A 17,938-nucleotide genomic window follows, 5' to 3' on the forward strand; every position below is an offset into this window, starting at 1 on the left:
GTGTCTTTTGGCAAACTCCAAGCAATGTGCCTTTTACTGAGGAGTGGCTTCTGTCTGGCCACTCTACCATAAAGGCCTGATTGGTGGAGTGCTGCAGAGATGGTTGTCCTTCTGGAATGTTCTCCCATCTCCACAGAGGAACTCTGGAGCTCTGTCAGAGTTACCATTGTGTTCTGGTTCACCTTCATGATCATGGCCCTTTTACCCAGATTGCTCAGTTTGGCCGGGCTGCCAGCTCTAGCAAGAGTCTTGGTTCTTCCATTTAAGAATGATGGAGGACACTGCGTTCTTGGGGACCTTCAATGCGGCATCATTTATTTGGTACCCTTCCCCAGATCTGTGCTTCGACACAATCCAGTCTCAGTCTCAGTTTACAATCCAGTCTCAGTTTATTTCTGTATCTTGCGTTTTGAAAATGCATCACCGTTTATTGCGGTAATGAAAGGCTACAGGGATTGTGTTTGTGTCTGCGCACTATGAACCACTTCTGTTTGGGGGTAGAGGGTCAAAACATGTGAGAACCACTGAGCTAGAGACCAGATTGCTGATTTGCTGTACAGCTAAATATAGGATCGGTTGCGGAGCAAACATCAAATTGTAAAGAGAGAGGATTACCATAAATACATTGGTGATCAAAAATTGGTGATCAAGAATATGAACAGTTTACTTTGCAAACTCACCAGCGAAGGGGCATCATTTTGGTATGTCAAAATAGCTTGAAATGTATTATTTACTTATGAAGGTTGATTTTGGAATTTGTTGTTCAAATTAATTATTACATAACCAAAATGTGTTGTAGACAAAATAATGAAAAGGGCTGTCTGGTAGCCTCAATAAATAGACAAAGTCATTGCATGTATAGATTTGTATTTTTACTTGAGACTTGCAGTAATTTCCAATGTTCATGTAGTCATGCATTGATGGCCGTGTTAGACAAAGTGCAAGTTAGGATTCAACTTAAGGGAACGGGTACCTAACCCAACCTCTCTGGTACTTCTCTATCTTTTAAAGTCCTTCTTTTAATTTCTCTAAGTTCACATCTTAGACAGATGTTATGGTGCACTCTTCAATAATATTTCAAACCCTCTGATGCTGGTCCTTGGAGACATATATGTCTGAGAAATGTCCATGTGTACATTCATTTTACCTGACTCTGTCATACTGTGGCGTGAGAGTAGGGGGTGTGGCTGGGAGAATGGGGGTGGGGGTGTGGCTGGGAGAGTGGGGGTATAGCTGGGAGAGTGGGGGTGTGGCTGGGAGAGTGGGAAAGAGAAACATGTTGTTTAGCTAAAACGTGAACAAGTGATTGATACAATAGCTGGGAGAATGGGGGTATGGCTGGGAGAGTGGGGGTGTGGCTGGGAGAGTGGGGGTGTGGCTGGGAGAGTGGGGGTGTGGCTGGTCAGGGGACAGCTGGGTGGAAGTGGTTCATAGGGAGAGATTGTAGGGGTTGGGGGGTGTTGGCAGAGAACATGAAGTATGACTCTGGGTGTACCTTAGGTATAAAAATAGATCTAATTTAAGGATCTAATTTTAGTCTGTGACAGTTTATAATTCAGAAGAGAATTCAGAACAGTCGGGCATCCATCCTATCCCAGCCTTAAATACAGACGGATGGAGGGATGGAGGGAGGGAGGGAGGGAGGGAGGAAGCCGGGAGACATTGAACAGATGTAGCCGTGGTGTCGAGGGGAAGAAAGAAGCGAGTAATTGTTTTGAGACAGACAGGAGCACTCATGTATGGCAGGCAGCGTTTGTTCATCTGTGCTTTTAGCGAAACGTTGACAAGAGGCCTCTAGTCTCAACTTCAAACACTATTTCCCTTTGTTTCAATTTAGCCATGATTGGCTCCTCATCAGTGTGTGTGTTTGTCTGTATGTGTGTCTGTGTTTTCTGAACATGCCTTATTCATGATCTGTCGTACTTTGCATTTAAAGATAGAATCCGCAGTACAGTGCCATGGGCCGCCCCACCACCCTTGTAATTGTTTTTGTTGCCGAGCAGAAAAACGTTGTGAGCAGAGAAACGTCGTGCAGAATGGTAAAAACATTGAAGTACATATTGTGCTCTTCTATCGCTCGTGCAATGATGTCAGAGGCGGGAAAACTGTGTTCGTTGTTTGCAGTAACTTCTTTGTTGTTGTAATATTGCAAACAGACTTGGCTGTTTCACCATTAAGGATTCCAGCTTTAAAGACAAATGCAAATAAACATACTGAAGCTCATTATTCAAAGAGAAACATGTTGTTTAGCTAAAACGTGAACAAGTGATTGATACAATGTTATCAGCGCATGGCAAATGTCCCTCTGTAAAGTGTATTGAAAACTTCTGACAATAAACTTTAAATAAAGTTGACTGGACTTCACAGGCATATGGGTGTCCCTCTCTACTCCTGATGCTAAGTATTGGGTAGAAGGCTACAACAATCATCATGACCATCCAAAGTTAAATTCAAATAAATCACGAGTGTCCATATTTCCTTTATTTCCTTTTATGACATGCCTTTACAACGTGTGGATGGTTGTATCAGTGCTTGGTCTTCAGTTTTATCACAAAGCATCAGACAATGTTTTGTCCGTCTCAAAAACGAAAAAGAAAATGGACAGGCAGAGAAGACAATAACCACATTCTCTCTGTTTTATGCTACTTTCACGTTTTTTCTTCTTTATTTAGATGGTAGGAAACTAGGATATCAACGTCCATTTCATTTCTATCAGCTCTTTCAAAGACAAACCATACAGCGTTAATGTCTCCTTTGTGTTGGTTCTGTATACACTATGCTGGACATGAGAGGAATATTAAACACAGAAACCTTTGACTGTGAAACGCAGTGCTTTTTTCATTCATGTCCAGAAAACAACTCTGAATGTGAAATTATTTGGTTAAAATGAGAAACAGAAAATATGAGAGAAGTTTTTCAGGCACTTAATTAAATATTCTTCCAGAGTCCTTGGCTTGGCTACACTGTGCTTTTTTAATTTGCGGTATGGGTACATGCATTGAAGTCTCCTCTCCTAAACCCATTACAAATACATGAGACATGAACTCATGGCCTCTGCTCTGCAGGACAAGACAGTGCAAAAGGCTGTACAGTAGCACAACATTAAAATACAACAATTTATTAAATGGATTTCAAATTCCTTCTCGCACACAACAACAATGTACCTATTTACATTTAGTTTGATAAATGTGTGTTGTGAGTAGGCCTACTTGTCTATCAACCTGTTGTAACTAAAACCTGTTGTAACTACAACCTGCTGTAACTACACCCTGTTTTAACGACTTGTTGTAACTACAGCCTGCTGTAACTACAACCTACTGTAAATACAACCTGTTGTAACTACTACCTATTGTTACTACTACCTGTTGTAACTACAACCTGCTGTAACTACACCCTGTTTTAATGACTTGTTGTAACTACAACCTGTTGTAACTACAACCTACTGTAACTACACCCTGTTTTAACGACTTGTTGTAACTACTACCTGTTGTTACTACTACCTATTGTTACTACTACCTGTTGTAACTACAACCTGCTGTAACTACACCCTGTTTTAATGACTTGTTGTAACTACAAACTGCTGTAACTACAACCTGTTGTAACTACAACCTGTTGTAACAACCTGTTGTAACTACTACCTGTTGTTACTACTACCTATTGTAACAACCTGTTGTAACTACTACCTGTTGTAATGACTTGTTGTAACTACAACCTGCTGTAACTACAACCTGTTGTAACTACCACCTGTTATAACAACCTGTTATAACTACTACCTGTTGTAATGACTTGTTGTAACTACAGCCTGCTGTAACTACAACCTGTTGTAACAACCTGTTGTAACTACTACCTGTTGCTACTACTACCTCTTGTAACAACCTGTTGTAACTACAACCTGCTGTAACTACAACCTGTTGTAACAACCTGTTGTAACTACTACCTATTGTAACAACCTGTTGTAACTACTACCTGTTATAACAACCTGTTATAACTACTACCTGTTGTAATGACTTGTTGCAACTACAACCTGTTGTAACTACAACCTGTTGTAACAACCTGTTGTAACTACTACCTGTTATAACTACTACCTGTTGTAATGACTTGTTGTAACTACAACCTGTTGTAACTACAACCTGTTGTAACAACTTGTTGTAACTACTACCTGTTGTTACTACTACCTATTGTAACAACCTGTTGTAACTACTACCTGTTGTAATAACTTGTTGTAACTACAACCTGCTGTAACTACAACCTGTTGTAACTACTACCTGTTATAACAACCTGTTATAACTACTACCTGTTGTAATGACTTGTTGTAACTACAACCTGTTGTAACTACAACCTGTTGTAACAACCTGTTGTAACTACAACCTGTTGTAACAACCTGTTGTAACTACTACCTGTTGTAACGACTTGTTGTAACTACAACCTGCTGTAACTACAACCTGTTGTAACAACCTGTTGTAACTACTACCTGTTGCTACTACTACCTCTTGTAACAACCTGTTGTAACTACAACCTGCTGTAACTACAACCTGTTGTAACAACCTGTTGTAACTACTACCTATTGTAACAACCTGTTGTAACTACTACCTGTTGTAACGACTTGTTGTAACTACAACCTGTTGTAACTACAACCTGCTGTAACTACAACCTGTTGTAACTACTACCTGTTGTAACGACTTGTTGTAACTACAACCTGCTGTAACTACAACCTGTTGTAACTACTACCTGTTGCTACTACTACCTGTTGTAACAATATGTTGTAATTACAACCTGCTGTAACTACAACCTGTTGTAAGAACCTGTTGTAACTACTACCTGTTGTAACAACCTGTTGTAACTATTACCTGTTGTAACGACTTGTTGTAACTACTACCTGTTGTAACTACAACCTGTTGTAACAACCTGTTGTAACTACAACCTCTTGTAACAACCTGTTGTAAGTACTACCTGTTGTAACAACCTGTTGTAACTACTACCTGTTGTAACGACTTGTTGTAACTTCAACCTGTTTTAACAACCTGTTGTAACTACTACCTATTGTAACTACTACATGTTGTAACTAAACCTGTTGTAACTACTACCTGTTGTAACAACCTGTTGTAACAACCTGTTGTAACTACTAACTATTGTAACTACTACCTGTTGTAACTCTGTTGTAACTACTACCTGTTGTATCAACCTGTTGTAACTACAACCTGTTGTAACTACTCCCTGTTGTAACAACCTGTGCTCATCATATCATCAAATCCTTCCAAATGAACTGGCCACCTTGCAGCACTGGGGGGAAAATCTAAACTGTGTAAACATTCCTTGTACATAATACATCATTTTTTAACCACATTGAATATGGATAGAAGCTTTTACTTTTTTCATTCTCTCACTCTCCTGCCCATATCGCTCCTTCACCCACTTACCTATCCTCTCCTTCTCTCTCTCACTTTCTATCCCTCTCTGCCCTGCCCTGCCCTCCCCTCCCCTCTCTCTCCATCTTTCTCTCTATGGGATGTTTTAGTGAACCCATGTCACTGTGATGCAAGTGAAAGCCATTTAAACGAATGACAGCTGTAATTTTCTCGTCTCACATTGCTGGGGATAGAACTCTACACACAGTGTTATTAAAGGCAAGGTAAATGATGCATGCATCTATCTGCATTCTGAACGCAGCATGGGGGCTGAACAGAAAGGGGATGTTTGTGTTGAAATTATTACAGTCTTCCCATCGACAGGTTTGTGACGCTGTGGGTGTGTAACAAATTGTACCCTATTCTCTACATAGTGCATTACTTTCCACCAGGGTCCATAGGGCTATATGTAGGGAATAGGGTCCCATTTGGGACACTGAGTATTTCTCCACTTTGGCTGAGAAAGGAATCTATGTGTGAAACACATTTCTATGAATATGAATATGTATTCTATTTCAGGAAGCATAGACTGAGTCATTAGAAATCTTAGCAAATGAGTTTTGTGGAAAAGCCAAATGCACAGTATTGTTTTTGGGTGTTGTTGTGTATGTGTTGTGTTAACATGTAACACAAAACGCTTGTTGGTTCTCAGGACTTGAGAACTTGGACACTACTAGGGTACTGGTAAATCACATGACACACATACTAATCACTTGAATCTACCGACTCTTTTGGGAGTCATTTGATTCGATATCTACCCCAAACCATTGTGCTACGTTATCTGACCATCACAAATCTACTAAGATGCAATGAATCAACTTTGTCATTTCAAGACAACAAGAACATATAGTACAGGGACTTGACAAAATTAAGGAAGAAATGTTTAGTATTTTTACAGCACATCAGTCGTTTTTCAACATTGGTGATGTCATGATCATTTTAACAAATCATTGATTCTAATTATTTCACATTTGGAAAGTAAAGGTAAGTTTCATGATTGATGTTTGGGGCCTGTTATTTACTCAAATTAAATTAAACAAAGTATGCAGTTGGATGCACAAGCACAGAACACCCTCTAGATCAAAGGCCTGTTATCATTACCTTACAAAAATGTTGTCCAAAAACCATTTCTCCAGATTTTACTCTAAAAAAATACTTATCAACCTATCAAAATGTAAACCTGAGATTCAGATTTTCAAAACAATCTCAGAACAGATCTCAATGAAGCCATCTGTGGTACCCCCATAGACTTTACCCTTCTGTTAATGTGATCTGAACTAACTGCTGTTGTCTATGCACATGTACACTGTGCATTCCAAAATGCTTGTCTTTAGATTGACGTCTACAGACAAACACTAACGTTTAAGCATTTCTCCTCTTTAAAAATTGGGCTTTCTCAGTGTTTACCTTTGTAATTAACACATATTGGGTGTGAAGCTTCAAATGCAAGGATCCAGGTTTAATCTATCATGATTTCTTTTGAGTACATCAAAAAAACATTTCACAACAGAAGACGTTACATCCATCTTGAAATATGGTTCCTATATCTCCGGGTTTAGTTCTGAACTTCTGCTGTTCATGCATAGAATTAGAATCAATTAGTCATTCTAATTCTAGAACTAATTAGGCAATCTAATTATATTGTATACAGTCAGTTCTCACTATAGTGATGTCAGTTCTCACTACAGGGATGTCACACTGGAGTACTGATGTCCTATAGTGTCTAGTAGTCATGATGTCCTGTTACACCACAGTACTGATGTCCTCCACCTCGTTGGGCTTCACAGGCTTGCTGGGCAGCGACTTAAGGTACTCCAAGTGTCGCCGGGCATCCTCCTGGTTCTGCCGTACGTAATACACCACGTAGGAGATGACCATGGCGAACCAGCCGAACATCGTCACCAGCATTGCGTAGTCCGTGGTCCTCTTGGCCAGGTTACACAGGTCTGTGTCCACCGCCAGGAAATGGCGTCCCTCCTGCTCCTGGAGCTCGGAGCTCCGGCAGAGGACGCGTGCAGCCGCCTCGTGGTTGTGGGCCATGCCGCCCAGTGCCTGCTGCAGGGTGCAGTCACAGTGCCAGGGGTTGTCATCCACCAGGACCCGCGCTTTGAGCCGGGCGAATGCATCCTTGTGCACGCTAGTGATGCGGTTGTGTGAGAGGTCGAGGACCTGCAGTGTGGCCTCCACGCCACTGAAGGCACCCTCCTCCAGCGTCTCCACAGCGTTGTGGGACAGGTTGAGCTCCCGCAGCAGCCTCAGGCCCCGGAAGGCATGGTCGGGGACGGCCATGATCTGGTTGTGGTCGAGGCGGAGCACGGCGGTGTCTGGAGGCAGGTCCGGGGGGATCTCTTTGAGCCGGGACCCGGTACAGGTGACATTGAGGCCAAGGAAGAGCCCCAGGGGCCCCGGGCCGAGGTGGAGGCTCGGGTCGGGTCGGGCCCGCTGGCAGACGCAGCCCTTGGGACACATGGAGGCGGAGGGGAAGCACAGGGCCATGAGGACCAGGCTCTGGAGGAGCAGGCACATGGGGATGGAGCGGGACAGCCACAGGTCCAGGGGAGTCATACTGGTGGGGACCACCAGCCCTCAGCATCCCGCCAAGGGACAGGGACACCTCACCACTGGACCGGCCCAAGGACCAACAGACCGGCCACGGCTCATACCAAACACTCCATACTGGAGACTGATGAGCCTCCACCAACACACTCCTGGTCTGTTCAGGTCTAGCAGGACCTGCCACCAGTTGAACTCATGCTGAAATAAAAACAGATAGAAGCATTAAAAAATATAAAACTGCTTAATGAAGGACTATACGTATTTTGAACAACTTTTTTAGTGTGGACCTTTTGGTTTTTGCTGTAGTCAAAAAGACAAAACAGGAGCACCACGGTGTATAAATGAAAATAACCATTGATTTACTCTGTTGTATACACATCATCATAATTTCACTGTTATTGATAGAAACAACATTGCACTACTTGTTCTATTTATGACGTGCTGACCTGTTGCACCCTCAATAACCACTGTGACTATTATTTGACCCTGTTGGTCATCTATAAATGTTTGAACATATTGAAGAACAATCTGGCCTTAATGGCAATTTATTGGCCAGAAGATAATCTTATAATCTCCACCCGGCAAAGCCAGAAGAGGACTGGCCACCCCTCAGAGCCTGGTAACTCTCTAGATTTCTTCCTAGGTTCCTGCCTTTCTAGGGAGGAATTCCTACATCTGCATTTCTTGCTCTCTGGGATTTTAGGCTCTGTTTCTGTATAAGCACTTTGTGACAACTGCTGATGTAAAAAGGACTTTATAAATACATTTGATTGATTAAGCTAGGTTAGAAGAATTACTGTCCTTAAAAGAACACATTCTTTACTGAGACATGGCAATAAGGATAGACCTGTGAATCAAACACTAGCCAGCTACAAACTATTTTTATTTAACCAGGCAAGCTAGTTAAGAGCAAATTCTTATTTACAATGAGAGCCTAGGAACAGTGGGTTAACTGCCATGTTCCGGGGCAGAATGACAGATTTTTACCTTGTCAGAACGGGGATTTGATCTAGCAACCTTTTAGTTACTGGCCCAACGCTCTAACCACTAGGCTCTAACCACTAGGCTCTAACCACTAGACTCTAACCACTAGACTCTAACCACTAGACTCTAACCACTAGACTCTAACCACTAGACCCACTAGACTCTAACCACTAGACTCTAACCACTAGACTCTAACCACTAGGTTCTAACCACTAGACTCTAACCACTAGACCCACTAGACTCTAACCACTAGACCCACTAGACTCTAACAACTAGACTCTAACCACTAGACCCACTAGACTCTAACCACTAGGCTACAACTATGTTGTGTATTTAGTCAATTAACCTCTTACTGCAGTGTGCTGAATCAGGGTCACACAGAGTGTTTCTTGGTAGTCTTAAACAAATCTAATTTGAAACCAAAGTATATACCTCACACACGTGGTTATGGGATTAAAAAAAGAAGGCACCTGCATAATTTCAGATATAGAGTTGAAATATGGTCAATTTTGAGTATGCATCCCAATATTACACTTTATATACATCACAGAAGACTTAAATATAACAAAACCGTTTGACATAGAAACACCGGATTTTCGCCGTTGAATATATATATATATATATATATATATATATATACAATTTTTTAATAATTCTGAAATTCTGAAAAATATGAACATTCCACCCATGAGGCCACTAGCAGGGCAATTTAGTCCTTTGACTGCAGGAAAGAGTTTTAAGAACAGATTCAAATTCACAATGACGATCTGTCAAACATATACATTGCCTGTTGTGACATGTACATTTTATTATCTGTGTAAGAGTAAGAATACGGTAAGTGCACAGTAATGTGAAGTTAGAGCGGACAATGGAATCAATGTTTACTTACGTTCCCAATCATGACATGATCGGTATTGTTAGTAAAAAAAAACATATACCTGCTCTATTGTAAGCTTGCGTACTGTGGATAACAACAACACATTGCCTGCATTCCAAATGGCACCCTATTCTCTATGTGTGCACTACTTTTTTACCAGGTCCCATAGGGAATAGGGTGCCATTTGGGACTCACTATTGTGTGATAGGGACTCACACATTGTGTGATAGGGACTCACACATTGTGTGATAGGGACTCAGCCATTGTGTGATAAGTGCTAAGTACAGTGGAGTGCAGCAGGCTGGTTATATCATGCCCCCCTCATTCTCCCTCTGTCACACTGTGTATTGTCACCTTCTCAAAACAGATCCTTGTCTGCAGAACATCACATGGGGAAGACACAGCACAGGGTGAATGTGTGGAATTCACTTACAGTGCAGGAACTCTACATTAACCCAAGTGTACAATGCAGCTCTATTCAATCATAAAAATGCTATGCACCTTTATTCAGCCATAGCTGTATTTTCCCCATATTGAGAGCCTATATATCCTGTAGTCTGTAAGTTAACTGTACTATGCACTTATTTTCTGTCGTATGACTTTCCCCATATCGAGACCCTACCTATCATGTATATAAACACATACTAACATTTGTCTGTCAGATCTCCCTGAGGTACTGATAAAACACATTCATTACTGAGTTCAAACAGGATAAGATCCTGAAACATGTATCCACTTAGACATACGATCAATTCTGATTATACACAACTTTACTATACTGCCCAGCAGCTTGATGGGAGGAATTGTAGAACGCTCTAGAATACAGTGATTGTTAATGGATATGGGCATCTCCACATATCTGGGGGAAAAAATAGATACTAAAAACTATATAGATAATAATAACCTAGTGTGAGGGAGTGGCCCTATCTCCGTACAGCTTGTGTTGTTCACTAGATCCAATGAGGATGAGAGAGATTTAGAAAGGGAAGAATCTTAGTTGACTGTCTGAGGCCCAGTCTCCCCTGGGAGCACCAGGCACAGCTCAAAGATATGACAGAGAGACAAAAATAGAATAGAATAGAATTTATGTTTATTTATCAATTTCAGGGAGGGAAGCATCTGTGTTGTCTGAGGCCCAGCCTCCCTCAAGTCTGTCTAGGTTCAAACGCCAACTGCCAAAACGTTGAATTGCATGCAGGCATGTCATCCACCATCCGCAAGTAGAAAAATGGCAAAGCAACACAAGTGACAGTTGGTATCCGCGGTGACGAGGGATTTTGAATGCATCATCTTCAGAGGCCCTTGGAGGGGAGAATGTAGGCTATGTGTCACTGGGAGTGTGTGAGCTTTGAGGCCTTTCAAGTCCAATGACTAACTGACTGAAGTCATACCATCATACCCAACAGATATTTCACAGTAATGACCTGACTGAATTCAGCTGATGGCCCTCTTCCGTCTCTGGTCACACTGCAGTGTCAAAAGGTTTTTCACATACAGGTTGAAATGGGAGCCTTTGAAATCTATAATTGGCCAAACGTTAATTGATATGTAAATGTTGTGTGTCCACAGTCCACTAACAACTAGCATATAGCCTCAGCTGCGAGGCTGCAACAATTTCTATTTTTGCCACCACTTCAATTTTCTTTTCACAAATCAAGGACATGATTGCCCTGTCATTAAGATTCAGTGGAACCATTAAAACATTCATACCTTGAATAAAGTCCTTACTTTCTACCTGCAGTCTTTATATGACCATATTGTTTAGCAGTATGGTTTAGACAATTTTGAAACTCTGACCAATTACAGATGTATGATCTTAATTTGGGCCAGCTTGCTACAGCAAGAAAATAATCCTGCAGCAACATGAAATGTGAATTATTATATGGATAATAATTGACATTTCTTGTAGGGGATAGTACATTTTTCGTTAGTGTAAATCAAGTCTGACAGTTTAAAGTCAAAATTACAAACTTTATAACCCTTTTTAAACCTACAAGTTTATACAAGTTTTATACACTACAAGTATGCATTTCCTACTGTGCAGGAAAATTCTCAGCAACAACAGTGATCAAATTAAGATCCTACATCTGTATCATCTCATCAATGTTAACTTGGATTTTTGTGAAGTAAATATCTGTCATATGATTTTAAGGGGTAGATGCCAGAGAGTGGATTGGGGATAGAGAATAATACAACCTTTAACATTACTGTAAAAAGAGCCATCCTTTACAAAAATCTGATTTTCAAATGCAACTAAATTGGTCTGCAATCACAATTTAGCAGGCACTCTAGAAGTGGGATGGGCTCCCAATCAACTACAATCATGCATGGGCTTTGTAAATAGCACTTAGGCTATGTAGTGGTTGCTCAATAATTTTCTCCCCCATGTTTTTTCTCTCCTTGTAAGAGCTTAGCTGTGACTTCCACTGGTGTCAACCAAAGCTTACAGGTAAAGCTAGTTCTTATGACAAATCTCAACATGGCAGTAAGGATCATGAAATAAAGAAAAATAAATACAGCTATAACTCTTTTAGGTTAAGTAATATTGACGCCACCCATTGCAAAACACTGTCAGCCTGGAAGCATTAGCCTGAAGATGAATGAATGGTCAAGAGTTCAATGAAATAGCTCTTTGATATGACCCCACCATAAAGTCAGAGAATAAATCATGTCAATTGTTCCATTACTATGCATTTACAAAACAATTACTAGAATACTATGTAACATCAATGGTGTTACTGTAGTGTTACTACACAGGTGTAAGAGCAACTTGATGTACACCATCATGGTATTAAGAGGCAGAGTGATTAGACAGAGTTGCATTTTTTTTGACACAACCACGACACTATTTTGATCATTTATCATAGGATATGGCCATTCTCTTACTTAAGTTACATGTTCATGTTCCTGTCAAGGCCATATTTATGAAATTCAACAAAGATGTGGGCTGCATCCCAAATGACACCTTATTACATACATAGTGCACTGCTTTTGACCAGAGCCGTAGTGCACTACATAGGGAATAGGGTGCAATTTGGGACATAGCCTTAGATCTACAGTGGACTAGCCTACTATGTTTTCTTGAAGCATACAGCCCCACATCACTTGATACAGTTTGTGTTAATCCAATTAACATTATTATTAAGGGTGAACCATTTATGCAAATAGTCTTGATGCATTGAGGGGTTTCGAATTACCATAGAAATGGACCTGAGCAAATAATAGCCAAGCTATTCCTCAAAGACAATAGTCTGCAAGTGTTATAAATGGCATGGCATTTCCCAAACAAATAAACCATGCCCCATGGTAAAGAATCTGATTTATGAGTAGCCAAGCCTACACAGATTTGTACACTTTTTTTAGGTAGGCCTATAGGTCTAAATGTATGCCTTTTGTTTATCGGTTATATATTATCATTCTGATATTACAAGATGTTATTATATAGTATGAGTTTTTCTATGATATAATGAGTGTGTATCTGCTAAACAATTTTCATATGAACACTAAAGAAAAGGACACCCTGCTGTGTGAGCCTGCTCGTCACCAAGGCGAATTCCTTCCTATAGCGCACTCCTGGGCTCAACCGTCAACGGTTAACCCTGCCCTCGAGCTCCGCGGCCAAATGCGACGTAACCTACTACAGGGTTCCCGGCTTCCCTTTCTGACCAGCGCAGCTGTTGTTTTCTACATGGGAACAACTCACTGCCATGATTAAACTATGTCATTGCGGCATGGATGTAAAGATGACACCCATTGAACTATGTTATGTCCAAGTATTTATCAAGGACATAACAGCAATATTATTGCAGGCATCCTATCATAACATTATTATAACAGAAAAATAACAGTATATTCGACAGTCCAACAATAAACTATATTTGAGTGATCAGAAGAGATGAATGAGGCTGTGAAGCAACAAATTGAATCGTCACATGACAACGTTTAATAATAATATTAATTTAAAACATGGTGGATATTGAAATCATCCCAAAAACGGATATATGACTACCCCAACTCATCTATTATTCCTGTTTGTTTCCTTATCTGACTAACAACAACCATCAGACAAGATAAATAAAGGTGGAAAGCCAGCATGAAAATTATTCCATACATACGTGTGTGTGCTGCGCGTGAAACGGAACTGCGGAGCAACAGGCGACATATGTTTCCATTCTCACCTGCAATAAAAACAACCCCTCTCAATTCCATACGTTGACAATTCCATACGGATCGTTCCAACCCAATCTTCCTTCTGTAATTTTTGCCTATCCTCGTCAAAGATGTTCGAATATCCGAAGTTGAAATTCACATTGTTGCAATTGCTTGTTGCTGCTCAGTATTGAACATGAAAGGAATGTGACTGGGCTCGAGCTGGTAAGGGAGGGGTTTGCGAGACAAGAATTGGCCGCGACGGTATTTACCCGGAGCGCGCGCGGGGATGAATGGAATGCACGCGGCAGTCAGACAGAATGTAGGTATTGCCATACTGTCTGTTGGGTTCTTCTGACTAAGTCAATCCACTTGTAATACATCATCAGACATTTTCATTGTATTGTATTCTCGTAAAACTAAATGGAGAGTTGTTAAGTTAAGACAAATTGTAGGTGCATTTCACTGTTAGTCTACACCTTTCAGTGTTGCATTCTTGAATTGTAGCAGATCACATTGGTCCACATTTGAAAATACCCTATACTAAATACGTTTCTGTTACTATGTGTCTGCTCACACAAGTTTCCTACAGGTAGCCTACATAATGTAATCAGGAGCCCACATTTGCCATGTGGCCTACACAGTAAATTCCATGGTAAATGTGGCCTACACAGTAAGTACTATGGTAAATGTGGCCTACGCAGTAAGTACCATTTACCATGGTATTTATGAGTCACATGAAGATGTCACACGGCCACGTGACAGTCAGGGGAATCTGTGTCTATGTAACATGCCCATGGTGGCCACCAGTCTGGCAGTCAAGCAGGATCTCCCTCAATTTCTCACATAACAGACAGGGAAGGAATGGGGACACCCATATACATCATTTCTATGGGAACACCCAACTGTGGTGATGACATGAGGGGCCCTAGAGATTCCCTGGGGGCCAGACACCACGTGACATCAAGTGCTTTCTGAGTTTGGTCATAGCCTGGCCAGGCAACCATGGACACAGTATACAAAGACATTCAGGACTCAGGAGTCTATATTTTGTAATCAGACGTCTCCGATCGCAACCATTCCACCACAAGACTGTGTTAGCCCGCTGAACAAAAGCCTCAACATTAGCCCAGGGAGCTAATGCAAGTCCTCAGATCTCAAGCAAGATTATTCATCACTTCATCATGTGGTTAGTCAAACCACCTCCGCTACACCTTATGTATAATTCTCCAACAGATGTTGATTCGAGATAATTAGCCATCTATTTACATGTAACAGTCCTTTACTCATATTAAGCAGTTAGTGATCAGCTGAGGTATATCAACCACGCACACAACATCCAGCGATGTATTTGAGAGGTTCTAGCTGCTCCGATGATGAGACATTTTCCTTTTCGCCCATAAAAGGTTATGTTTTGTTACGGTTATTTGCATACTGAGTGGCTAATTATTTCCAGCCAATAAGCAGTTATCTGATGGATGATTTAGAGGGGAAAGAATGATGAATTGTTAGTACAATTTATCAGGCCATTAGCCTGTTTGGGTGACCACTGACCACCTAATGCATTCAACCGAAATGTGTCTTCCGCATTTAACCCAACCCCTGTCTATAATTTCTCAATTGCCATGTAAGGCCTACCAATACATTTGCAATGTTTAAGTCTGTCTTCAAGCAATAATTTTCTCAAACCTGTCATTTCATATATATCTGAATGGAATAAATTAATTCAATAAATGATGGCCTGTTTTCCGCTGTCACAGAGATTTTCTGCAATAACCAGCAGCCTCTCAGTTTAACTCTGTTAACCGAACCTGTGGAGTAAAACTTGGAAAACACCAGGACCTGTCCCTTTCAACCCAATACAATCTGATAAAAGTGTATATGTCACCAATTAAAATGATCAAAAATGGCTGTAGTGGGCCTTTAAACACAATCCGATTGTGTTTTTATTGACCTTTGTTTTATCTCAAAGGTAAGGCTATTTGACATAGCACAGACACAGCAGCATCAGGCGGTCGATACAAACACACACACACACACACACGCACACACACACACACACACACACACACACACACACACACACACACACACACACACACACACACACACACACACACACACACACACGCATGCACACCCGCACACCCCCAGTGAAACACACAAAACAGCAAGGGGGCGGCCAGTTGATACGAGAAGATCAAAAGTAGTGCACTATGTATAGGAAACAGGGTGCCATTTTGGACGCACACTTTGATTGTCTCCTAGATGAAGCCCCTCCTCCTAAGGCTTGACAGATTGATGCAGCACACTGTTCCTCCTCCATTTCTAAGGGGCTATAGATTGATGTTACCACTAGGATAAGTATGTTGTTTGTGTGGTGTTGTACAGACAAAGATGAGGTTGAATGGCACTCTAAGGGAAATGGTTGAAAGAGACCCTTACAGTTTTTTTCGATTGCTAAACAACAGTGGACACAACTGGAGTCACATGTGCAAAACTCTAACTACAGTCTGCACAGCAGCAGTTCATGTGGACCAAACTCTAGTTCGTTTTTCATTGCTTGAACACAGTTTTCAAAACTCTACACACTTATCCCATGACTTTAACCACAACCTGCACAACACTGTGGATTTACAGCACTTTGTTCAAATGCTAACACACTGCTGTCAAAACTGTGAACCACACATTCAAAACGGAATAGATTTCAGCCTTGTGCCTTTCAAACACTGCTGATTGCAATTTCAGCTGAAAGGCTAAGCAGGTGTCTTGTTTTAGACTTGTTAGTGAACACACACATATTACAGTATATATAGGTAGAGCTCAGAAAGACTCATTTTGGAAATGGAACAAGGAAGATGGGTTCGTGGAGGGAGAAGGGTGGCAGGGAGAGGGCGGATGCGTGGAGGAAGACAAAGAAGACAAAGAGCTGTTATTTCAGATTAAATAAGGGCTACACTTATAGACCATGTCGTGAACCATAGTCTCTCATTGAGAGAGGCAGGGTTGAGGGTGCAACCCAATCTGCAAAGATCCACAGTGGCATCTGTAATGCAAATTTTCCATCATGCAAACAGGTGAGAGTTACATCCTTACAGTAAATGAAAACATTACAGGAATCTATTTTGTACTGCAATTATAGAATATTTACACAGATATATATTACAGTAAGTTTGACTGTAAAATATATTTTTACAACAGGACCCAAAGGCTGCCCCCAACAGGGGGAAGAGGAAAAATATTTTCAGATGCGCAGGAAAATGCTATTGTTGACATGGTTGTTGTCAACAATGCAATAAAACTGCGGGAGATTCAAGATAGAGTGCTGGCTGATAATGATATATTTGAAAATGTTAATTCTGTCAGCACAACAACTATTGCTCGAGTCCTAAAGAAACACCAAGTTACAATGAAACAGTTATACACTGTACCGTTCGAGAGAAACAGTGAACGGGTAAAAGAGCAAAGATACCAATATGTCCAGGTAAGACGTCTGAGGTTACGTACACAGCTATACAAAATATTTACAGTAAAAAAAAACACTAGCATTTCTACAGTAAAACTGTGCACTTACTGTTTTTCAGAGAGTAATGGAGGTGGAAGCACTGGAAAGACCACATTCATTTGTATTTATCGATGAAGCTGGATTTAACCTTGCCAAAACAAGGAATGTTATAGGTCAAAGGGCCACTGTGGAGGTTCCAGGCCAAAGGGGGGGAAATATCACCATGTGTGCTGCAATGGCCAATGATGGTTTGCTTCTCAACACACCACTCATTGGCCCATACAACACAGAAAGGCTTATAGCTTTCCTAGAACAGCTCTATGCTCAGCTAGTGCCAGCAGAACAGGGGGAGCCAGTAAGAAACCCCCAAGTTTTTGTCATAGTTTGCAATACCGTTGCTTTTCACCACTCTGCAGCTGTCACAGATTGGTTTGCAGCACATCACAGATTTATGGTTTTGTA

The 17,938-nt window shown here is 41.0% G+C and overlaps 1 protein-coding gene across 1 annotated transcript; it reads right to left on the reverse strand.

The window, feature by feature from the left end:
- Window positions 1-2,474: 2,474 nt before the first annotated feature.
- LOC139391815 (leucine-rich repeat-containing protein 3B-like) lies at window positions 2,475-14,151 on the reverse strand. Its single transcript, XM_071139379.1, has 5 exons — window positions 14,001-14,151; window positions 5,199-8,159; window positions 4,160-4,455; window positions 3,517-3,979; window positions 2,475-3,484 (listed from the first exon to the last, which is right to left on the reverse strand). The coding sequence occupies exon 2, from the start codon at window positions 7,968-7,970 to the stop codon at window positions 7,149-7,151; it is 822 nt and encodes a 273-aa protein (XP_070995480.1). The 5' UTR covers window positions 7,971-8,159; window positions 14,001-14,151; the 3' UTR covers window positions 2,475-3,484; window positions 3,517-3,979; window positions 4,160-4,455; window positions 5,199-7,148.
- Between the last annotated feature and the right edge of the window lie 3,787 nt (window positions 14,152-17,938).

Source organism: Oncorhynchus clarkii, chromosome 32 (assembly GCF_045791955.1).
Source record: "Oncorhynchus clarkii lewisi isolate Uvic-CL-2024 chromosome 32, UVic_Ocla_1.0, whole genome shotgun sequence".
In the NCBI taxonomy this organism is placed as follows: Eukaryota; Metazoa; Chordata; class Actinopteri; order Salmoniformes; family Salmonidae; genus Oncorhynchus; species Oncorhynchus clarkii.